Source organism: Callorhinus ursinus, unplaced genomic scaffold (assembly GCF_003265705.2).
Source record: "Callorhinus ursinus isolate GAN/ISIS: 27379988/994484 unplaced genomic scaffold, GSC_fseal_2.0 scaffold45, whole genome shotgun sequence".
Classification (NCBI taxonomy): Eukaryota; Metazoa; Chordata; class Mammalia; order Carnivora; family Otariidae; genus Callorhinus; species Callorhinus ursinus.
Window position 1 is genome coordinate 11,729,375 of NW_027397107.1, and position 24,638 is coordinate 11,754,012.

A 24,638-nucleotide genomic window follows, 5' to 3' on the forward strand; every position below is an offset into this window, starting at 1 on the left:
CTCGTGAACCAATTACTCAGAAAATATGTATCCATCTATTGATTATATTAATACAAATGATTAATATAGTAATAATATAATTCATATGTTATATATTGACATACATTCTGTGTGTGTGTGTGTGTGTGTGTGTGTGTGTGTGTGTGTGTCTATCTACCTACCTATCTTCTTGGTCCCGTTTCACTAGAGAACCCTGACTAGTGCAAAAGGCCATCAGTAAGAGCCCCCATACATGCTTTAAATGCCAGTTTTGACCTAATGAGCTGAAGAAATTACATTTCAAACAATCAACTCTCTGAGACACAAAAACCCTTCACAAACAAGGAGCCACGTCACTGTCCACTGTTGGACGTGTTAACAGGGAAACTGGGACCTGTGAGAAGTTGAAGAGACTCAGACTCATTGGCAGAGGCCTCCATGGACAAGCGCCTTCACGGGCGGGCAGGTGGTGGGCAGCCACTGCATGACGTATGACGCACTGCCCTCAGAGGGCACAGGATGGGAGGCTCCCCACATATTTCTCACCATAGAAAGCGACCCCTCCTTCTGTAGCTGTGTACAAGTTAGCAGTGGGGAACTGTTCGAACAGTCCATGAGCCTCTCCTGCAGACTCTAACCGTCCTGGGTTGGAGAACAGTGCCATCCTGCCCCGGAGAACAGAAAATGGACATCTCTCCAGTTGAAATAACCTCTCCTAGTCCTTCTCTGTCCTCTCTGAGTGTGGACACTCTAACCCGTCTTTTCAAATTAATACTAGTTCATCATAGTTGAGCTCTTGCTGGGTGCCAGATAAGCTATTTACACACAGGATCACATGTGAAACATAAATCACTCTGTGAGGTGCCTCTGCCTCACCACTGAGGGAAAGGAGACTCAGAGGGGTTGACATCCCCATGGCCAAGGCCAAAGGCTGCCCCAGAACAGAGCTCCCTGGTGGTCACCTTGAACCATCCCCATGGCCAAGGCCAAAGGCTGCCCCAGAAGAGAGCTCCCTGGTGGTCACCTTGAACCATCCCCATGGCCAAGGCCAAAGGCTGCCCCAGAACAGAGCTCCCTGGTGGTCACCTTGAACCACCCATACCTGCCAAGAGGCAAGGGGCCAGCTCGCTCTTGCTACTTCCCCACTCACTCCCAACTGCAACCCCACTCCGTGCCCCCACCAGACTCCACACCCACTCAACGTTAACACCGAGAAACTCTCTGCCCTCATCAGACTTTTCTGGAACTTGCCACTTAACACAGCTCACACATTCCTACTTCAGACTGATCGGTACACACTTCTGAATCGTGGCTCCCTTAGGACATGAGCTGCTTTGAGGCAGGCCAGCACCCACCTCCCCCCTCCTTTCGGCATCTGTATCTTCAGTGGCCTGGCTGAATCCCTTTTCCATCTGGTCCCTGCGGTTGAGGACGCTGGGCCACTGACCACACCCCCAGCTCCAGGAGTGGACATGGGACATGAAACCGAAGCCTGTGCCATTTGGCTTCAACCCCCAGGCCGTGGCAAGAGGGACAGGAGTGGGGACCAATCAGAGCCAATGGCCCTTTGCTAGCAAGGCTGGGAAGAGGGGACATAAATGCTCCACCCACTGGCCTTGAGACCAAAATGAAGTAAGCCATCTTGCCACCTTCTAGAAATGGAAAATAGGGGGCACCTGGGTGGCTCAGTCAGTTAAGTGTCTGCCTTCAGCTCAGGTCATGATCCCAGGGTCCTGGGATCGAGTCCTGCATTGGGCTCCTTGCTCAGCAGGGAGTCTGCTTCTCCCTCTCCCTCTGTGCTCGCTCTCTCTCAAGTGAATAAATGAAGTCTTAAAAAAAAAAAAAAAAAACGAAGGGAGGGAGGGAGGGAGGGAGAAAGAAAAGCCAGCCCTCCTTGACAGCTACCAAAGCCAGTCGGGGCCGGGGTTTCTGGCACACACAATGTGGAGAATCCGAACCGCCACGGGGTCTCAAAGGACCGAAGGCAGGCACAGCATGATGTGGAAGCTACGTCTATGACCATGCACGCCATCTTGGGATTCTCTGACATTCTAATGGTAAAACTTCCACCTGTAAGTACAATTTTCTCATTTCATCAAACCCTTTCAAGCCCTAGGACACATCCCTGCTCTAGAAACAAAGGACCCCAAGTACCAAGTGCCTCAGTGACAATATCATAAAAAGTTTTGCTTAGGGCCACCGGGGAACAGGTTTCCCAAGAAGACAAACATCCTAGTGACTCCTTCCCACAGGGCTGTTTATAAGCACACCGGCCTAAGGAAAAGGCAAAGTCCACATGGCCACAAAGACTCTGAAGTCCCCTGAGTCTCTCCAGGGGACCATGGGTCAGCTTGTGGACACGGCCCTCCCTTCACTCACCAGCCTGAGAAGAAAGCTCTAGACACCTGGTTCTAGAGCCCAGGTGTAGAGTCAGACCTGAGTTCATAACCCAGACACATGTGGGGCTGGACAGGGTTGGGGGGGACCAGGCAGAAGAGCAGCTTGCCAAAACCGTGGGGCACAGAGCTTCCGGCTAAAGAAGGAGATTCAGGAAATCAAAGAAAGGCAAAGATAGAGCTGGCCCGTGCCCCTTGACACAGTTTCTCCTTCCTGGAACAAGGTCCCTTTAAAGCGGGTGGCCTCAACGAAGGGATGGCAAATGGTGGTTTTAAGTAAACATTCGCATTGTGCTTCACAGGAACAGGCAAGACCGGAGAAGTTCTAAGAAACAAAGGATCCTTCCACGGGAGCCAAAACACACATTTCTAACAAGACAGAGGAGAAGTTCAAGATTCTTGTAGTCTGAAATGTAACCCTAAAGCCGGAGGATTTGTTTACTCAAAGGCCCTTTCAGCAGCTGGTCAGAAGCGGGTTTGCGCCGCCTGTGCAAACACAAAAGCCGGGAGCTGAGCTTCGGAGCTCAGCAGGCCTCTGTCCTGGCCCTTCCCCACCAAGAGGAACACAACCAAACAAACCCTTAAGGGTTGGGGGTGCAGCAGTCAGATCCACAGACTGCACGTCCAGAGATGGGGTTCGGACATCGGTTCTGCAATTCCTTCATTATGTGCCTCTAGACGACTCGCTCACCTGAATCTTAATTTCATATCCATTTCTACCACGTGCCTGGTTCAGTTGGGGTTCTGGTGGTGGGTCCCCAGGGTGCCTCCCTGACCCAACCACCCCATGGGACCACAGCTTTCCCATTTCCCCAACGAGGCCTTCCCAGAACACCCCACACAAGTCAGGTGTCTGCCTTCTTCAGACTCCCTGTGATCTCCATTCATGAGCACTGCCCCCACTGTGGGGCACCATCTACATGTGACTCTCAAACCCGTGTGGCCCTCTTGTATCATCGCTCCCCTGGGGTGACAGTGATGGCAGCCACCAGGATGGGCACACTCAGTGCCAGGCATCACACGCGTGGTCTTACTGGAGCCTCCAGCTAGCGAGGCATCATGGAGTCAAGGAAACAAAAGCCAGGAAGCACTGAGTGACCTGACCCGCAAGTGGGACTCAAATCTAGGTCCACCACATCCCAGAACCTCCAACAAGAGAGCAGGAAACTTAGCTGAGACAGCCGGTGTCCCCATACCCTCAGAGTGGGTACTCTCAGGCAGCTAGAAGTTCAGCTGCGAGGGCTTTTGGTGGCTGGCCACCTCCTGCCACTGCCAAAAGCAACCAACAGAAGACCGTGTCAATGAAGAGAGGACGCGTCATGCTTCTGACAAGAAAGTTTCAACCTCCATACTGATCTCAGGGCTCCCAAATGAATCTACCAGTTTAATTAAATCGAATAAAATACTGACAGATTTTTGTGGGGAAATCTAGACAAGTTGATCCCAAAGCTGGGAGAAGGAAAATTTTTTTAAAAAGTTAACAAGAATAGCCAGGAAAATTCTGGAAGAGAGGAATATGAAGGGAAATGGGGCCTAATTGAGTGTTTACCCAAGCCTGGGGGTTGGGAGGGAGATGGGAGTTTTGCTGATGGGCTTAGGAGTTTCTTTCTGAGGTGATGAAAATCTTCTAAAATTGACTGCGGTGGGGGCGCCTGGGTGGCTCAGTCGTTAAGCATCTGCCTTCAGCTCAGATCGTGGTCCCGGGGTCCTGGGATCGAGTCCCACATCGGGCTCCTTGCTCGGCAGGGAGCCTGCTTCTCCCTCTCCCACTCCCCCTGCTTGTATTCCCTCTCTCGCTGTGTCTCTCTCTCTCTCTGTCAAGTAAATAAATAAAGTCTTTAAAAAAAAAAAAGATAACATTTTTAAATATAGCAGGCACGTGTCAGGACTGCTCTTTCCTGGAACTGGCCCAGGGCCCCTCTGCTCCGCCCAGAGCCGGCACTGTCCCCTCGCAGAGCATCTGCTGACTTCAGGAGCCAGACCCAGCAGCCGAGCCTTCCCTCCACCCTAGCTGATTTCATTTTTAATCCCATTAAAGTAGTTTCGTGGGGGGGGGGGGCGCCTGGGTGGCTCAGTCGGTTACGTGTCCGCCTTCGGCTCAGGTCATGATCCCGGGGTCCTGGGATGGAGCCCCACATGGGGCTCCCTGCTCCACGGGGAGTCTGCTTCTCCCTCTCCCTCTGCTTCTGCGCTCCCTCTCTCTCTCTCTGACAAATAATAAAGTCTTAAAAAAAATTAAAATTAAAAATATATGTCTATCTGTAAAAAATAAAAAAATAAAGTAGTTCCATAGCTCAAGGACCAGCATGCTGCCGAAACTACACTACTTGTCGCAAAGAGCCCGTTGTCACCTTTGACATTAAGAAAAATTCCTAAAGAAAATGAGAACAAAATGAGGGGGAGACTACATCTAGCAGTGGCCGGCAGTTGGCTGAGATGCCATGCACGCAGCCTTAAAGCCTGGTGGGGCTTCTGCTCTGGGGTCAGAGGCCTTTCGCACTTTCCACTCTGACCCTGACCCTGCACCTGCGTCCTCAAAGCCTAAGACATAACTGAGCCTTCCCTAGAAAAATAAGTACACTTGAAGGCAGAAAGAAGCCAATTCCAAAACTCACCCCCCAGCACCCCTGCAGGGAAGCAGGGGCCGGAGAGGCCGGGACAGCGGTGCGGTCCCTGGAGAATGGGCAACGACTCGGGCTTAGCCCTGAGCTTGGACGGCGAGGACACCACTGCCCCCCACCAAGGCAGGCACCCAGGATACAATTCCCAAGGACAACCTTCCTTCCTGCCCTGCCTTGGGCCCGGCCACCTGCGCTCCACCCAACACCTTCCTTTTAGAGCAGTTTAAACAAGCCACTGAAAGAGGTAAACAGCACTGCGATATGAACCTCATCCCACACTGCTCCAGAGGGGCTCCAGGACACCGACGGTGACAGGAGACACAGCTTTTCCTCCCGTGCAGCACGAGCTTCAAGGTCTCCAGGGGCCCCGCTCTAACACGGCTCCAGTCCAGCCCTCCTGAACACAGCGAGAGCCTTCCAGAGGCACCTGGAAGCCCCTCCACACCTCTGCCCTGTCCTCATGCCGCACCCTCCCCACCATGCCAGGGCTCCTCCCGGTCCAGGACCCAGCTCCGGGTCAAGCACCAGGACTCAAAGCACCAGGTCAAAAACTCCAATGCCCCCGAGCCCCCCCAGGCAGAGGAAACCAGTGAAGCAGGTCTGGGGTGTCATAAACATTAGAACAAACAGCATGGCAAACGGTGACCAATGCTCTGTCTTCAAGCCAGAGACACAAGGAGTGGTGCTCACCACCCCAGCCGAGGCGGATGCCCGCCCCTTACTGTCACATGGAACACAGGCCCTGTGTTTCCAAGTATTTCCATCCGCCCAGAAAAGCAGCCCTAGATTTTTTATGCAAAGACTTCCAATTTTTAGGTGTTCTCAACCCCTCCCGGTTGTTAAAAATACTGTGTACAACAGAACAAAACAAAACACAGATCTGGGGATGATCAGTTTGCAACCCCTAACTGTTTCCTGGCCGTGGTCATGGATGCAATGCCAAGCATGAGTGACACCAAACGACTCAACTAAAAATCAGGAGCCCAGAAAGAAGGAATGATATGCGTGTTCAACCGATACGCTTCCTCGTACCTGCTCACCAGCAGCTCATTTGATTAAAGGGTACCAGCCATTACTTATACAACCTAGCAGCATCCCCCCACTTTGAGCACCATCCGCTTTGGGGTTAACAGAATGATGTCATTTCTGACCCAGCCCAAAGCCTGCATCCAGCGCACAACGCACATTGTGCCCTGGGGGTGCTTACAGTTCATCTAAACATGGATCATACAACACAGACCACACAACCCCAAAAAGCTCAATTACAAGCCTTAGGGCTCTTCTTCAGAACGCTACAGCTTCTGGCCTCCATCTGCTCTCCACACTTGTTTCTCCTTCCCTCTGTCAATCCCTGAGGAACAGATCCAACTTTCATTCTTCCAAGACAAAATAAGCACACCCCAGCTTTAACCTGTTCGAGGAGTCACATGCGATATGGCAAAGGCAAATACACCAAGGCCTGTTCCTCCAGCCCCAGGTATGTTTGCAAAGGGCTGGGTCCTCCTTGTTTTTATGTGAGGTGCCAGGTGAGGCAAGCGAAGCATAAAGCAAGGAAGGCAGCCCCAGGGGCAGCTCCCTTGGTTCAAGGGCAGTGGCAAGATGACCAACAGGGACACTGCTGGTGGACCCAGCGGACCCAGCTACAGCGTGGAAACTCTGAGGTCACCGTGCTTTGGGACACATGTCATGAACAGCATCCACCTGTCCCTGCCACATGGTAGGGGAGGCCTGGGCATGTCACTCCTCGCTGCCAGGGAGGAGTCACTTCTCACAGAAGCTCCCAACCTCTCCACCCAAGCCCAGATGTCCAGATGTGTGGCTGGCATTTCTGTGAGCGAGTTTCACTGGACATCATCTTCTTCCTCCCCTTCTCCCTGCCCCCCTTCTCCAGGCCCTTTGAGGGGGCCCCTGACGCTCTCCTCTCCCTCTTCCTCTTCATCCACTCAGGCCTCCAGGCCTCCCTACCTGTCCTTGCAGCACCTTCTACAGGTCTCCACCGCCATCCTGAGTCCCCGCGATGGCCACACCACGATTCACCCACTCACCCAGCAAATACTTATCAAGCCCCTGGCTTCGGTCGGTGGTACTAAACAGCACTGTGATTACTCCAACCATCCCTCCGACCCACCACAATTCCCTGTGGCCTCCAGCTAGAACCCGTGTCTTCCAAAATCCGGCTGCAACAAGGCAAGGGCGGGGAATGCTGGCTCCGAAGTCGGACTCCGGCCCTTGCCCAGCTGCCTGGCCTTGAGCAACACTTCATCAACTCTGTGCCTTGATTTACTCACCTGTAAAATGGGGACTTGTCACAGGAATGACAAAACATATAGAAAACGTTTAGTACGGAGCCTGGTACCCAGTAAGGGCTTAATAAATATCAGTGGCAACTATTATTATTATCATCATCACAATTTCCAAATGATCACTTCCACCCCCACCACAGCAAATCCTGCTCCACCATCTGGTCCTGGAAGAATCTCTTCATCCTACCCTGCACCAAGCCCTAATCCTTCTCCCCCATTTTCCTTCCCAGACTGTTCTATCCCCAGCCAAAGCCCCCGGGGCCGGCCGGCCTTTTGCAATTTATACTTTTGTTTACAAGTGTTACTTTTGATACATCAGTTCCCCAGCTGAATTGGAATCTTTCTCCTCTGCCCAGTAGCTGCCATCCAAGGGCACCATCCCGTCTCCCAGATTGAACGCGGAGCTCCGTGGCTTCTGGTGTGTTCCCCACAGCACAGTGCCCCCTATGCTCACAGTGGGTCTCAGGAAACACACTGGGAAAAAAGCTCGATCCTTTCAACCATGTTTTCTCCTGGGTCCTTGGCTGATTGCTGCGGAGACCCAACCGGAACAGACCAAAACCCAGCCCACCACGGCTTGGGGGCCCAGAAAGGACCAAGCTGAGCATCAGAACACCTGTGCTTAAGTTCTGCTTTTCCTACAAACTCACTGGATGACCTCAATAAACCCTTCCCCCAATGGGCCTCAGTTTCTTCATCTGTACAATGGGATGGAGGGAGGAGGTCAGGGGAGCTCTCTATGCCACGGCCTCTCCTCTGCTCCACACTTGCCAGTGAGCGTGGATTTCCTCCCCGCCCCCCTGCACCCCCGAGAAAATAAATACCAAGTCCGGGTTCCTGGCAGATCACCCTTAGATTAAGCACAGATTTTTTTAAGTGAAACCATGACAACATGCTTCTAAATTAATGGTCCCAGAAATTCCCTCTGCAAAGAGTTAGAACCAAAGCATCAGCCATAAGACTAAAATACCAGCACAGCCCCTGAAGCCTTCTCTGCTTAAATCCGGAAGCGTGCTATGTAGACACTAACACTGGGGACCCCCACCCCTAGATGCGCCTCATGTGCCAAGAAGGATCTGAGTTTGCAAAGCCCTCGAAACTAAGGTGATCGTGGGCATGAGAGTTTAGGGGTAAAGCCACGTAAGGCAGAGGGCTCAGCATTAAATTAAAGAGGGATTTTTCTCCCTTCCCAATTTGACAGAAGAAATCAGTGGCAGGTGCCGGGTCCTCACAGGCACATTAATAAGAGCAGCCATGAGGTACCTCCTCCACTCAGGGTGCTATGTGTCTAGGGAGGCTCACGCAGTTTAAAAAGTCACCGATTACATTTGAAAGAGGCCCAGAGGCAGGGTGCCTGGGTGGCTCAGATGGTTAAGCGTCTGCCTTCGGCTCAGGTCACGATCCCAGGGACCTGGGATCGAGTCCTGCATCAGGCTCCCTGCTCCTTGGGGGCCTGCTTCTCTCTCTATCTCTCTCTCTGTCTCTCATGAATAAATAAATAAAATATTTAAAAAAAAAAAAAAAAAAGAAAGAAAGAGGCCCAGAGGCAGATGCACATGCCTGATTATTTTGGCCAAATGGCTGCATCCTCAGCTACAGGCAGAAGCAAGACCAAAACGTTGGGTATAAATTACATCTGTTTTCAGAACCATATTTTAAAATACAATAAGACTTAGCTGTTTAAAGGGGAGCCAGGGACTCGGTTGACTCCATGTCATTCTAAATATCCCCGTAGGCCTTGCAGGTGTATATGGCAATTAGCGCTGGGCACTGAATGCCCAGAAAGGCTCAGTACACTGCTCACTTCAGACGACTAACAGCCTCGCAGCCCAGACTCTCAGGGAGTGCCGGCACTTCTGACATCTCAGGCTCAACTGTTCTTTGTTAAGGGGCTATCCTGTGCACTGTAGGACGTTCTGCAGCATCCCTGGGCTCTCAATACTAGATGCCCACAGCATCCCTCTCCGCAAATCACGACAACCAAAAATATCTCCAGGGGCGCCTGGGTGGCTCAGTTAGTTGAACATCTGCCATCGGTTCAGATCATGATCCTGGGGTCCTGGGATCGAGCCCCATGTTGGGCTCCCTGCCCAGTGGGGAGTCTGCTTCTCCCTCTGCCTCTGTCCCTCCCCACCCCCACTTTGCATGCAATCTCTCCCTCTCTCTCTAACAAGAATAAAATCTTTTAAAAAATTACATATATATATCTATATATATATATATATCCATCCAGACACTTGCCAAATGACCCCAAGGGGGCAAAAATCCTCCCTGGATGAGAACGACTTGAGGGAACTTATGTTTCCCATGTCCTTTGACTTTGTTTTTTTAACTTCACAGAAAAAGGAATCAAAGGTACACTCTACCCTCTTTTAAAAAAATTAAAAATCTGAATTTTTCTGCCTTAGATTTATTTAACACTCTTTCTTCACTGTCATATATAAATTAAATGAAGGGGCGGGATTGGATAAAAGTGGCCAAAGGGTACAAACTTCCAGTTATGAGACAAATACATATGGGGGGTGTATCGTAAACACTGCCAGATGGTGTACCTGGGAACTGCTTAAACCAGTAGATCCCAAAAGTTCTCATCATCCAGAAAAAAAAATTGTTTTCCCTTTTTTTGTTGGGTATCTCTATGAGGTGACAGATGTTAACTAAACTTACACTAAACATTTCACAATAAATGTAAGTCAAACCATTAGGCGGTACACTCTCAACGTGCACAGGGCTATATGTCCACTTTATCTCAATGAAACTGAAAAAGAAAGAAAACAGAAAATGCACTAAAAAATTAAAAATTAGGGTAAACATGTTTCACTTCTATAGCTTTTCCCCCAATTCAAAACCTTGGTCAAACCATCAGAAATGACCTAACCCTACACAAGCTCCCCAGTCTCTCTCAAACTCATATAAAGAGACTTAACTTGCCAACCATGCTCTGCCTAAGGCTTCGGTTCATTAAAATAATATTCTTCTACTAACGAGCAAGAACTAAAACCATGTCAGAACGGTAAGTTTCCCCAAATCCCAAAAGTAGGAAGCTGTTATGCTTTCTCTTAAATAACACTGTTCTTATTATAAATGTAAATACACAGACGATGGGAAATTTGGGGAATCCGGGATAGGCAGGAAAGTCTTCGTTCCTTTTCAAAGAGCTGGCTTAGGAAAGTAACTGAGCTTCTGGGGTCCCAACATCCTCAGGACACGGCGGCACACACCTCTGCCATTCATACAAAGGTGATAGGCGGGCAGTTTCAGCCCACCTGGAATTCATCTTCCTCCCCATCCCCCAGGAAGCACCAAAACCCTCCTTCCACAGAAGAGGATTTTACAAAGCTTTTGAAATAAGAAGTGGCTGGGAAAGCAGCCAGCAGAGATCTGGGAGAAATGTGCCCTGGGCAGCGGAGCTCAGAGATCGCCAAGATGGGGAAGGGATCCCGACGGGGAAAGGAGAGTCGTGGTGGAGGTGGTGGGTTCCCTGCCTTGTCTCCACCCTGTTCAGAGGACCCTGGAGAGTGAAGTCAGACTCCTCCCAGATCTCGAGTGAGAGCTCAGAGAGCACATGGGGCATAATACTGGCTTATGTCGTGTTATTGCTGACGCCACGCAACCCACCAGATATTTCTAAACATCAAAAAATTAGAGGAATTGCAGTTTTCTACTTCCTAGACACAGCCTCCCTGTTGATTCCCTGCCAGCTCTCAGAAACATATCAGGTAACAGACCTGGGGGGGAAGCTGGGCAGCGCACACACACACATGCACACACGCACACACACAGGGTGCTGGGCATGCAAACTGCCTTTCCCTCCTTCCAATGTTGTCTCCCGTCTTGAAACAGTGTTCCTTAATGATCCAAATACATGAAAAAGGTGTCAATGATTCTGCAGATGGAGAGATCTGCTTGATTAATAAGTATGGGAAGGGGGGGCTGCCGCTCAATCTCAGTAGAAACTGGGAAAATGCCAAACAAACCAATGAGAGACCAAATTACACCCATCTACCTGGAACAATGAGAAAGTCAGATGGTACTAAGTAACTCCCATCTATGATGCGAGAATCCTCAGGCACTGCAGGCGGGAGGGTGAACTGGTACAGACTCAGGAAAATCAAGTATGAGTAGCTCTGGGACCCAAAAATCCCACTTGTCAATTACATCCTAGACGCTCTCATACAGGTCTTCAGGCCTCAGATACACCCAACAACAGAGCAAGGAGCTGACCGTATAGACAGGGAGAACAGCAGTGAACGTATGTCCACTGTCAGGAAGTTCAGATCATGTAAAAACATAACCTAAAAATAACTATCACCCACATCCACAAATGTGCACATACACATAGGTTTCTTTGCATGTTTGCTATATGTATAATTTATTATTTATATAAAAGCATACTATACGTGCTATTTTATAAACCATTCCACTTAGTGATATACAGTATTAGATCAACATCATCATTTTTTTTTTAAAGTAGGTTCCACGCCCAATGCAGAGTCCAACACGGGGCTTGAACTCACAACCCTGAGATCAAGACCTGAGCTGAGATCAAGAGTCAGACGCTCAACCCACTGAGCCACCCAGGACCCCCAGCATCATCATTTTTAACAGCTTAAGTGTATTCCATACTTTCCATAAATTAACGAAGATCCATTGTTAGATACTTAGGTTATTTAAATATTTTCACTACCAAACAGAACTGCTCTGAACTTCACTGCCCACGCATCTTTGCTTCCTCTCCCAATTAACAGAATTGGAAGAAAGAAGATGTATCACAGTGAAAAATGTGTGGACCTTGGGGATGGAATTGCTTCGTTAAAGGTATACGTATTTTTCATTACTATATACATTCTGTGCTTTCAGTTTTAATGGTTTCCTTGGATCCACATTTTTTCTGTTGTCTGGCAGGGTGGCTCCTTCAGGGAAAATAGACAAATGGGCTAGGGTTGCTGCTTTATAAGCAGTAACCTGACTACCCTCTTCCTCCCTGGTCTGCGTTGTTAAGGAAATGGAGGGTCACCATCTAAACGAATTCCTACCTCAAAGGCTTCCGGCATCAGCCATGCATCTAGTCACAGAGGACTTTCTGAGGAGCATCAGTAACATAAAATACTTAGGCGTTCCACACTCATTTGCTAAAAATATCTTCATTAGATGCCAGTGTGTGCTTGGAGGCTACCTGGGGTCAGAGAGACACAAAGGATCAAGGTCCAGCTCTGCTCTTGGGAGCCCCCCAGGCTGGAAAGCAAAGGAACACGTTCAGTGACTGTCTCCTGTCTCGACTCCACGCGGGACTTTCAAAACCCCAGCGTGCTCTGGGAGCTCTGGAGGGCCTTGGCTGAAGAGGCTTCTCAGAGGGAACAGAGGAGGGCAAAGAGCAAGGACCTGGCCATGTAGTCATGATGGCAGAGGGGACTCCATGATGGCAGAGGGGACTCCAGGCAGAGGGTCAAAGTGGGGCAAAGAATGCTGGTCCCAGGCCACGTGACCCCTCTGGAGAAGCTCTGGAAGCCCAGCGGGGCTGGAACAGTAGGCAGAGCCGACACAGGGGCTCAAGAGGGAGGCGGGGCCCTGTGTATGAAGAGCCAGCATCGTCTGTACACTAAGGAGCTTGTGCATGGGGGCTTTGGTGGGCAGAGGAAGGACGAGACCAGAGAGGGAGGATGGACAGGGGCAGGCACGAGACTGGAAGCAGGAACAGCAGTGGACATGAAGGCTATTGCTAAGATTCGGACACAAGGTAGGGAGCCAAGCCGGGCAGAAGCTCTGGCAGGTGCGGGAGCTCCCATGGGGGAAGGATACGGGCACAGGCAGGACAGCCAGCCTCCGGGTCACTCGAAGGGTGGAATGGCCAGGACCCAGTGACGACACGGAAGCGGGACACCCACCCACAGCAGCAGGTGGTCGGGAGGCCCGATGAGCTGAGCCTGCTGAGGACTGCGGAGGGGGGAAAGGCCACAGTACAGACCACCAGCAAGATGGGCCACCGGCCCCGCCTCATGTTCGAGAATCTGGTGGGTAACTCAGTCTGCTCCCTGGAATGTAACTTTCTCCTCGGCAAAGAAGCGCATGGGGACTGTGTGCCATGAAGGCCCTTCCCAGCTGTAAAATGCTCTAAGTTCCTGTCCGCCTCGGAAACCAGGGTGGCAGTGGGGCACCTGCAAACTCACCCCCGCAAGAACACGTGCCCGGAAGAGGAGGCAGATCATACACCTAACCAGCTTCTATGAAATCAGAACCTCCCTCCCAAACTGCGCAAACCCCCCAATGAGGCCTGAGTGTCGGCTCTGCCCACCCCCCACCCAAACACGCAGCTCACATCCGGCCACATGCAGCTTGCTTTTCTCCCCCACCCCTGGGTAATAAGGAGCAGACTGGCAAAATAGTTCAAATGCCTTCCTAAAAAGTACACTGCCTTGTAGGCTCGGAGGCCTATTTTGAGCAAAATGTTTCAAACCTCCATGCTCAGAACTGCTCTAGGCATCAAAGCTCACTCCAGCAGAACAATCAGGAAGTCAGTAAAGGACCATGGTGCCTCCACTAAATGCCAGGCCGGCACGGGACACCTAGACACTGGGAGGGACTGGACATCCCTGCAGCCCAGGGCTGTCTGCTGAGTATGGGAGCTTGGCACTAAACCCAGCCACCCAAGCATGGCGTGAGAAGGGCTGTACAGAAGATGCACAAGGCTAGGGCTGGGGCAGGCCAGAAAAGGAAGTGAGGGTCTCACTCAGATGTCCAGAAAACCACACAGAGGAAGGACCCTGGGAGCTAGGTCTTGGGGCAGTCATGGCAGGTGTGCAGCAGAAACTGGCCCCGGGGTAGGAAAGCACAGGCCAACACCATGGAGCATAAGGAAATAAGCAAGTGACAGAGAGGAGTCTCAGAAGGGCTGGCTAATGGCCGCCAGAAGGGCTGGGGCCAGTCTGTAAGAGCCTTGAATGCCACACGCAGGTAATAGCTACACAGGGAGCCACTGAAGTTTGTAAGCAGAGGAGGGAGGGCAGGGGAAAGGATTGGGGTGGGGGGAGATTCAATGCCCAAAGCACATCAAGGGGGCCAGCGCAGTGAGGAACAACACGGGCTGTGCCAGGACAGGGGATGGGGGAGATGGATGTGGAAACACATGCCCCCCCCACCCCAGCCCGCTCCATTTTCTCAGGACCTCTGGCATTTAATCGTACAGACTCACAATGAAACACCTTGACTCACAGTCACACAACAACAACAAACCTCAACAGATAACTCTCCACACTGCCTTTCCAGGTCTGGTTTCCGCTCCTGTGCTGAAAATGCTCCCCAGGGTGGAGAGCCAGCCCCTGGCCCCAAACCTCCAACAGCTGATCAAACAACAAAGCACACTGTCTACACTTGGAATGCCAGTGGTGGGCAGTGAATAATGGACACACACACACCCAGATTTCCCAGCGGCCCGCCTGAGCAACAGGACACGTTTGGTTCATTTTCTGCAAAAACAGGATTTCCCAGGCATTTGGGGAAAATGTCTTCCTTGTATCCCAGGTAGCTTTTCCCATCTCTACTCCAGGGACCCAGGTCCTCCTTCCTCATTTCCCAGACACTTTCTCCCTGAATTTGAGCAACTGACAAAAGCCTCCCCAAGACCCTTCATGCCCTTGGGAGTCTTCACTGGGACAAGCTCTGTCAGGCAGGGGAACAGGAGAACCATTTGCATCCCCCAACAGAAAGGCCCTGAGACCACCAAGGGTCGCCAAGCATCCTGGAGTTCAGCTCCAATCCCCGGTGCAAAGCACACCTTCAACACATGTCCTGGGCACATCCCCAAGCTCTAGACACAGCTTTTTTTTGTTACCACAATGAAGAAAAAGGAAAAAGGCAGGTGGGGCATTAAGAAGCCTCGGAGGTGGGCGCCTGGGTGGCTCAGTGGGTTAAGCGTCTGCCTTCGGCTCAGGTTATGATCTCAGGGTCCTCGGATGGAGCCCAACGTCGGGCTCCCTGCTCAGCGGGAAGTCTGCTTCTCCCTCTACCTCTGCCGCTCCTCCCGCCCCGCTTGTGCTCTCTCGTTCTCAAATAAATAAATAAAATATTAAAAAGAAAAAGGCGCCTCGGAGGCAAGGGAGGGAAGGACAGCAAGATGGGTAAGGTTAAAGGCAGAAGGCCCTGGTTTCAAATTCTACCGCCACCACTGGGTCTACTTGGATAAACTGCCCTGCCTCTCCGGAGATTTTTTTTCCCCCATCTGTGAAATGGGTATAAAATAAATTCTGTGTAAAAATAAATACGGAACTATCAGAATCGGTAGCGCTACTGTTAGCGTTAAACATTAGCAGAGAGTTCAAAGGAAGCCAGTATTCGTGATCGCTGTCGTTAAAGGAGGCGAACATTTCTAAAACGTGTACGGGGAGCGCACTGCTGCGGGGCAGGGCCCGGGCCGCTCGGCCGGCTGCCGCGCACCGAGCCCCCCACCAGCGCCGCCGGCCCCCCCACCCCGCCCACAGCGGAGCCGCGCGCCCCGAGCGTCTGTGCGCGCAGGTGTGGCGGGCGCGCGGTGACAGCAGGCTGCGGGGCAGGGCGGCCCGCGGGGGAAGGACAGGGGGCGGCGGGACCCACCTGAAGACGCGCAGCAGCAAGCAGGCGATTAGCAGCGCGGTGAAGGCGCACGCCACTATCACGGCCGCCTTCAGGGTGGGCAGGTCGCGGAGCAGGCTGGAGATACGGGTCACCAGGGCGTCGCCGCTGCTGTTGGAGCTGCCGCCGCCGCCCACCGGCGCCGCAGACCCCGTCCGGGTGGCGTTCCCGGGCCCCGGGCCGGGCAACGGCCGCGGTCGGCGCTCGGGCTGCGGCGCCGGGGCGGACTCAGCTGTGCGGGCGCGGGCGGCAGGCGCGGCCAGGAGCGCGAGCAGCAGCAGCAGCGGCAGGAGCGGCGCGGGCGGCCGCGCGGCGCGCATCGTGCGGTCGGACAGCCGGGGCCCCGCGGGAGCGCGCGGCTGAGCCCGGGGCCCGCACCGGCGCCGCCGAGGCTGCACCCGGGGCTTCTGCGGCGGAGGCGGCTGCGCGGTGCTCGGCAGGAAGCTGCGGAGCCCGGAAGAGCGCGAACCGCCGCCGCCGCCGCCGCCGCTGCCACCAACACGTTGCACCGAGTCATTCGACGGCGCCGCGGCCCCACGTGGGCGGAGCAGGCCACCGGGCCCGGGTGCAGGCTGTGACCCGCTCCCCGTCTACCCCAACCCCCCGCCCCCCACCGGGGCCTGGAACCCCTGCATGGAAAGCAGTCATGGTCAGGCTCACTATTGTGCAAGCTCTGTGCTTCCGAGTGGACGTTTTATTTAGTTCATTTAATCCTAAAACCCTTAGGAGACAGGTATTTCTTCATTCTTATTGAATCGTTGACTTAGGACCCAGAGAGCCAGCTCACAGCAGCCCAGATGTAACCAACGTCTGTGGGACCTGGAGGTAAACCCCCATTTTATAGATGAGGAAACAAGCCTCCAGGGTGCCTAGGCATTGCATTATATTTTAGCATCTCCCCAATTTCCCTCTTTCTCTCAAAAGAGTTTATCTCATGACATCAATTTCCAGATAGACACTGGGGAGGATATGTGCTATGGTGAGTGCTGTGAACTGTGTAAGACTGTTGAATCACAGATCTGTACCTCTGAAACAAATAATACATTATATGTTTTAAAAAAAGAAGATAGTAGGAAGGGAAAAATGAAGGGGGGGAATTGGAGGGGGAGATGAACCATGAGAGACTATGGACTCTGAAACAAACTGAGGGTTCTAGAGGGGAGGGGCTTGGGAGGATGGGTTAGCCTGGTGATGGGTATTAAAGAGGGCAGGTACTGCATGGAGCACTGGGTGTTATACGCAAACAATGAATCATGGAACACTGCATCAAAAACTAATGATGTAATGTATGGTGATTAACATAATAATAAAAAATAAATAAATAAATAAAATAATAATCTCCCTCCCAGGCTAAAGTATTAGACTCCAGAAGTAATTGGCTTGCTGCCTCTGGTTTGTAAACTAAATGATGCTTAAGTGGAGAAACACAATTGTGGAGGGTTCCAGTGAGAGGCCCAAAGGTGGGAACTGATGAAGAGCACAGAGGGCTTTCCTGGAGCTTTAGAAACTACACTGAGGACCTTCCACCTTTCACCTTGAGGATGGATCCTGGCAGGAAACTCTCCAGTGGTGGCTGAACAGGTAAAGACACATGACAAGAACTCACTGACCTTAAACAGCTCCCTCCTGATCCTGCTAGAGAAAGAGACAGATAAATAAAGATACTACCATCTATCAGTTAGCTGTTGCTGCCTAACAAATTACCTCAAAACTTTGAGGTTTAAAACAGCACACCTATATTATCTCACAGTTTGTGTGAGTCAGGAATCCAGGCATAGCTTAGCTGAGTCTGCTGTTTTAGGATCTCTCACAGGGTTATACTCAGTTGTTAGCAGGTGCTGGGGTCTTATCTGAAGGTTCAACTGGGGAAGGACCTGCTTCCAAGTTCAATCAGTGGTTGTTGGCCAGATTCAACTCTTCACAGGCTATTGGACTGACAGCCTCAGTTCCCCACTGACTGATGGCCAGAGGATGCCCTCAGTTCCCCACCACATGGGCCCTTCCAATATGGCAGCTTGCTTCATTAAAATGTACAAGTGTGGAAGCCAATAGAGAGTCTGCTAGCAGGGCAGAAGTCACTATCTTATGAAACTTATCATAGAAGTGACATCCCAACACCCTTGCTATATTCTCTTGGTTAGAGGCAAGTTACAGCTCTTGTCCACACTCGGGGGGGCGGGGTGAGGGATTACACAAGCGTGTGAATATCAGGTAGCAGAGATGATTCCGGCCATCCAGGAAGATGCCTGCCATCCAGGAAGATGCCTGCCACTGTATGTGATTCATTTTGATTTAGTGGGATGAATAATAATCAAGTTATCACCCAAGGAATGCTATTTGAAATGCGTGTTGAGTATTCTGGCATGCCCCAGTGGTGATGAATTTGGACAGAGTCTTCCGACTCTAAAATGCCACTTTATGGTATGTCAGAAATGTTGCTTTGGTAGAAAGTCAGCATTATCATATCACCACGATAGAACTTATAAAAGAAGTTCCTTAAAGAACAATCTCTAATGCCCATGACTTTGCAACACTGCCTTCAAAGGCATAAGCCTCAGACGTCACAGGCTCATATTTGTGTCCTTATCAGAAATTCCTGTGTAGTAGAGCAAAGAGGTCCTGGGCTTTGGAGTCTCTCAGCTGGGATGATGAGGTCTGACCACTGAGTGGCCTTGACCAAGATCCTTAACCATCAAATCCCAGTTCTTTTTAATGCCTAAAATAAGAACAATAATACTTAGCTCAATTTAGGTCATTTGAAGCACTCAGAAGAGAAAATATTAATACCCTTATCTTTCTTTTGCCACAATTCTGGACCTATGTAGACTTATTTGATTATTTAATGTTGACTTAACACCAAGAATGTAAAAAGCACAAATGTTAGGGGTTTTTTTAGTAAAGTGAAACTTTAGAATCTTTCATTCTTCCTGATTATTTGCTGTGCAAATCATCGTAACAAAGCGCTTATTTATAAATTGCCCTAGAGTTCTTTAACACATTTAGATTCAACCATCCATAAACAGTGACATTTTTAACATGGAACACTGGTAACATCAACAGAAACCAGCTCTGGCTGATTTCAGAAAAAGGGAGTTTACTGGAAGCATGTTGGGTTGCTTCTAGAATCAACTGTAAGCTACAGCAGAAGTTCTAAAAGTATGGTCTGTGGACTCCTGGGGTCTCTGAGACCCTTCCAAGGAATTTTCAAAGTGAAAACTAATGCTGTTATAATACTAAAACGTTACTTGACTTTTTCACTGAGTGAACATTTGCACTAATGGTGCAAAAGCAATGATGATGAAAACTGATGGTGTCTTATTTCTCCAAAGAGGACATCCAGATGGCCAACAGACACATGAAAACATGCTCATCATCACTTTTCAGGGAAATGCAAATCAAAACTACAATGAGAGATCAACTCACACCTGTGAGAATGGCTAAAATCAACAACACAAGAAATGACAGGTGTCAGTGAGGATGTGGAGAAAAAGGAACCCTCAGGCACTGTTGGTGGGAATGCAAACTGGTACAGCCACTGTGGAAAACAGTGTGGAAGTCCTTCAAAAAGTTAAAAATAGAACTGCCTTACAATCCAGCAGTAGCACTATTGGTTATTTACCCAAAGAATACAGAAACACTCATTCAAAGGGATACATGCACCCCGATGTTTATAGCAGCGTCATCTACAACAGCCAAGATATGGAAGCCGCCCAAGTGTCCATCAACTGATGAATGGATAAAGAAGATGTGGTATATAATACACCACGGAATATTATTCAGCCATAAAAAAGAATGAAATCTTGCCATTTTCAAGGACATGGATGGAGCTAGAGTGTATTATACTAAGCAAAATAAGTCAGGCAAGAAAGACAAATACCATATGATTTCACTCATATGTGGAAATTAAGAAACAAGAAAAAGAGAGAGAAACAATTCAAGAAACAGACTCTTAACTGTAAAAAACAAACTGATGGTGACCAGGGGTGGGGGCGTGGACAGATGACAGAGATAAAGGAGGGCATTTGTCGTGATGAGCACCAGGTGATGTAGGGAAATGTTGAATCTCTACATTGTACACCTGAAACTCCTATAATACTGTGTGTCATCTAACTAAAATCAAAATAAAAACTTAAAAAGAAAACTGATGCTGTCTTATCATGTATCATGACAAACTATATTCATAGTAATGTATTCTTCACAACCTGCACAATAGCTAAAAAAAAAAAGTCAGTTTCACTTTAGAATATCCTTGATACAGCCATGAAATTATTAAATCTTGACCCTTGAGGACAGAACATTTTAATATTACATGTGGTGAAATGGGAAGTATGAACAAATCACTTCTGCTGCACACTGAAGCACGATGATTGTCTTAAGAAAAAGTGCAGGTGCAATTCTGAGAGTTGCAAACTGAAGAAGCCACTTTTTTTCACAGAATACCATTTGCTCTCAAAAGAGGGCTTGACAAACTTCAGGCCTGGTCTTGGGCAGGCATTTTCTCAAAAAGGAACAAGATGAACCTGTCACTTCAAGGATAACAAACGACAGTATTGTAGCCAATGATAAAATTCAAACCTTCCAGTGAAAATTTGAATTTCGAGAAAACTTGTCAATTAGGATGCTTTCTGCAGTGAGCTAGACTGCTTCTCAATCCTTTAAGACTTTTCTGATTAGGTTTCTGATTTAGATATTATATAATGAAATATGTCAGACTTTAAAAGATCTGCATAAATCAACACACCAATTTTTCTAAATGGCCAATGTGCAATGTTATAAAATCGTGTGGCAGTAACAGATCCATTCAAAGTGCAAGGTAAACAAATGGATTTGGATGAAACATAGTCATGGTTTTAGATTTCACATTGCAACTGATCTTTAAGAAGCAACTAGTTGTGGGGCGCCTGGGTGACTCAGTCAGTTAACCATCTGACTCGATTTTGGCTCAGGTTCTGATCTCAGGGTCATGAGATCAGCCCCACCTTGGTCTCCACACTCAGCATGGAGCCTGCTTAAGATTCTCTCTGTCCCTCTCCCTCTCCCCCTTCCCCCTGCTCCTGCTTGCTTGCTCTCTTTCTGTCTGTCTCTCTTTCTCTCTGTCTCCCAAAAAAAGAAACTACTAGTTGTAAGTTCTGATGTAGTATCAAAGAATGTCCATACTGTCTGAAATGGCTATTAAAATTCTCCTCCCTTTTCTGTCCACATATCTGGGTGAGGTTGGATTTTCTTCATATTCTTCAACCAAAACAACAAATTGCAACAGACTGAAAGCAAAAGCAAATATGAAAATCCAGCTATCTTCTATTAAGCCAGACATTAAAGAGATTTGCAAATAAAAAGTTAAACAATGCCACTCTTCTATTTTTTTTGAGAAAACATAGTTATTTTTCGTAACAATATTACTGATGTTAACATGTTAATGTATTTGTAATTTTGTTTTTAAACGAATTAGTAAGTATTTTTAAGTTTTCTCCATTTAATTTTTTTAAAGACTTATTTATTTAAGGGGGGAGGGGCAGAGGGAGAGGGAGAAAATCTCAAGCTGACTCCCTGATGAGCCCATAGCTCGGTGCAGGGCTCAATCTCATGACCCTGAGATCATGACCTGAGCCAAAACCAAGAGTCAGACGCTTAACTGACTAAGCCACCCAGACGCCGCAGTTTTCTCCATTTTAAAGTTCTAATGCAGCACCTGCCTGGCTCAGTCGGTAGAGCAGATGACTCTTGATCTCAGGGCCATGAGTTCGAGCCCCACATTGTGGGGTAGAGATTACTTAACATAAAATAAATTTAAAACAATGTTTTTTTTTTATTTCTAACACAGTAAATATCAGTAAGTATAACCTACATAACAAAAGCTCTTTGAGGTCCTTCAATTTTATTAAGATTGGAAATCAAGACGAAGAAACCAAAACATTCTGACACTAAAAAGTTGTTTGAGAATCACGTCTGGGGAAAAAAAAAAAGCAGCAGCAAATCAGTTAGGATACTTTCTCCAATGGGAAAGAGAAAACTCAGTTTGAACTGATTTAAAAGAACAGGAAATCCTCTTCTCTCATATAAAGGAAGCCCCAGAAGGGGGTGCTCCAGGGTTCTCTGATTCAGCAGCTACACGATGTCAAGGACCCTGGACCTTTCCATTCCACCTGCTCTGCTGCCCACAGCTCTGGCTTCAACCCTAAGAAGGGGGGTCTCCTGGTGACATGATCCCCACAGTGGTAATCAGGGTGGCATGTCCTCTTGTTCACATACAGCAGAGAAGAAAGAAGAAAGAGAAAACCTTCTCCCCCCCCCCCATGCCATATACACCCTCCTCTTGGTCTGACTGGTCCATCGTGAGTTAGCGCCCACCAGGGGAATGCCGTGCACCGACTGGACTAGAGCTGCCTTGGCGCTGAGGTTGGGGCAGCCCCCCGAGAAAAATTAAAGGAGAGGGGAGGTTCTTAGGAGAGGAGCAAGGGAAGAAGTGGATGCTGCATAGGCTGCAACTCTCATTCCAATGGGCAGGAAATAGAAGTGAGTCCCGATCAGACCCCAGGAAGGATGCAGGTAGCAAGCTACTCAGCAGTGGCTTTGCCCAGCAGATGTTCTGCAGGTTCCACTACAACTACTGTGTCCTTTGTCACTGGACCATAGATGCCACTGCCATTACCACTGCTGGAAAAGTGACTTCTACACTGCCCTTGAACTGTATCATTTGCTTGAACATCCCAAGTCCTGGGCTGGAGCATCTGATTGATTTCCCTAAGCCACACGTCATTGTCCTAGCTGCTCCCGGAGCTGGAGAGGGCACAGCCCACCCCTTCAGCTTCCATGTGAGAGGTGGGGTCCTCTCCCACCAAGACTCAGAACGCTGGGGGAGCCCACCAAAATAAGGACATCTGGATGCAGGGTAGCCAAAAATGACAAATGCTTCCTATGGACAGATGAAAATTCTTCAGAAATAACTCAGATCAGGGGCGCCTGGGTGGCTCAGTCGATTAAGCATCTGCCTTCAGCTCATGTCATGATCCCGGGGTCCTGGGATCAAGCCCCGCATGGGGCTCCCTGCTCTGCGGGAAGCCTGCTTCTCCCTCTCCCTCTGCCCCTCCCCCTGCTCATGCGCACGCTCTCTCTCGCTCTCTCAAATAAATAAAATCTTAAAAAAAAAAAGAAAACTCAGATCAAACAAGGATAGGTAGATAGATGAAAGAGATTATTATATACACATACTTTATATATACAGGCATATCTATGCTTATTTATTTATTTATGTCCCTAGCAAACACAAGAGAAGTCATTTAATTCCAGTACACTGTTTATTAGCTGTGTGACCTTTGCCAAGCCTCCGTTTGCTATCTGTACTACAGGGATAATAAGGAAACCTACTTCATGAGAGTATTGCAAGGACTAAAGTATTTGTAACGTGCTTAGCAAAATATCTAAGAAATGTTAATTATTAATATCACAGCAGTGAAGAAGGAATATTGACGTGGTAGAAAATATTTAACTGTAAATTGTTTTCCCAACTTTCAAGGCACACCAATAGCCAAAGGGGGGGAGTTTCTGATTTCCTGCTGGGGATACCTCCAGGGGCAATAGCTGAGAAGCAAAACTAGTTACCTTAGTTAATAAGCATGTATACCACCTCTGAATTCAGAGCAGAAACAACCTTTGGATACATCTCACCCATTTACCCGTCAGCCCAGAGGAAATGGGTCTCAGGCAAGTAAGCTAACCCCTTGGAAGACAGACAGTGTCCATTCTCTGGCTGAGAACAGCTAACTTCACGTGGAAAAGCAGCAGAGGAAAAGGACTGGAAGGAAAACATTGCAACATACTAACAGTAACTATCCCTCCGTGTGCGGCTCGTGGGGCATTTGTATTTTCTTCTTCTCCTTTCCAGAATTTTCTGATCTCTAAAATAAATATGTATGAATTTTGCCTTTTTACACGTAATGATACACCATTACGTATTTCGTAGATTATTTATTACATATAAAATATACAGTATATATTTTAACTCATTTGTTGCCTAAACTGGTAAGGACAATCCTTCTTCTTCATGTAACTTTGGGAAAACTGTTTACACAGAGGACCAGAGATCGAACCTCAGAGAGTGTGTAAGGAAAATGTGAAAAGCAGGCTCTGGAACCTCAGGGCTGACACTCTGTCCCTTTGGGCTCCACCTCACACCCCCAACGCTCTTTAGTGAAAATCATTTTTAAGGAAAGACATATAACAAGGGTAAAGAAATTCGAGATGATGGCCACCGTTCATTGAGCTTTGCACGCATAACCGCACCTCACTTTCCAACCCCAGGAAAAATAAGCATCAGTTGTCCTATTTTACAGATGATGAAACAGGGGCTCAGCCCAGTTTCTCAGTTTAGGGACTTGAGAGGCGCCCGTGTGCCTGGGCAGTGGGAGAAAGATCCGGCCTGGGGAGGGGTCCCGTCCAGGCCTTGGGGAGTGATTTCTACTCCCGTTTGGAGAAGCAGCTGACCAGCCATCTTCCCGAAACACCTCCAGCAAAGGACGGGAGGAGGCCCCGCGCAACTCCACCAGCAACCCAGGGGAGCCACCCACGCCGTCTCGGCCAGTCTTTCATTTCTCCTTATTCTGTCAGCAGAGCTCATGTCATCTGGAAGGCTTCTTTCCACAGCAATGGATTTTTTGTGTGTGTTCCTGTGAGGAGCGGGGCACTGCAGGGAGTGAGGAAGCATGTGACACGTGGCCTTTGGCCTCAATGAAAGCCAT

General features: G+C 49.1%; 1 protein-coding gene across 7 annotated transcripts in view; it reads right to left on the reverse strand.

Annotated features, from left to right (window-relative positions):
- Window positions 1-24,638, reverse strand: part of FAM174B (family with sequence similarity 174 member B) — a 150,402-nt gene that overhangs the window by 14,516 nt on the left and 111,248 nt on the right. For 4 of the 7 annotated variants that reach the window (XR_012375173.1, XR_012375175.1, XR_012375174.1 and 1 more), the window contains exon 1: window positions 15,886-16,326. The exons of 2 other annotated variants lie outside the window; for them this stretch is intronic. Coding sequence is in view for 2 of the 5 variants with exons in the window: in XM_025893127.2 (XP_025748912.1) it covers window positions 15,886-16,223 (338 nt within the window). In the remaining 3 variants the exon portion in view is untranslated. Of the gene's footprint in view, window positions 1-5,263; window positions 5,460-15,885; window positions 16,327-24,638 lie in introns of those variants that run through there. One more of the 7 variants, XM_073882287.1, reaches the window with a different exon arrangement.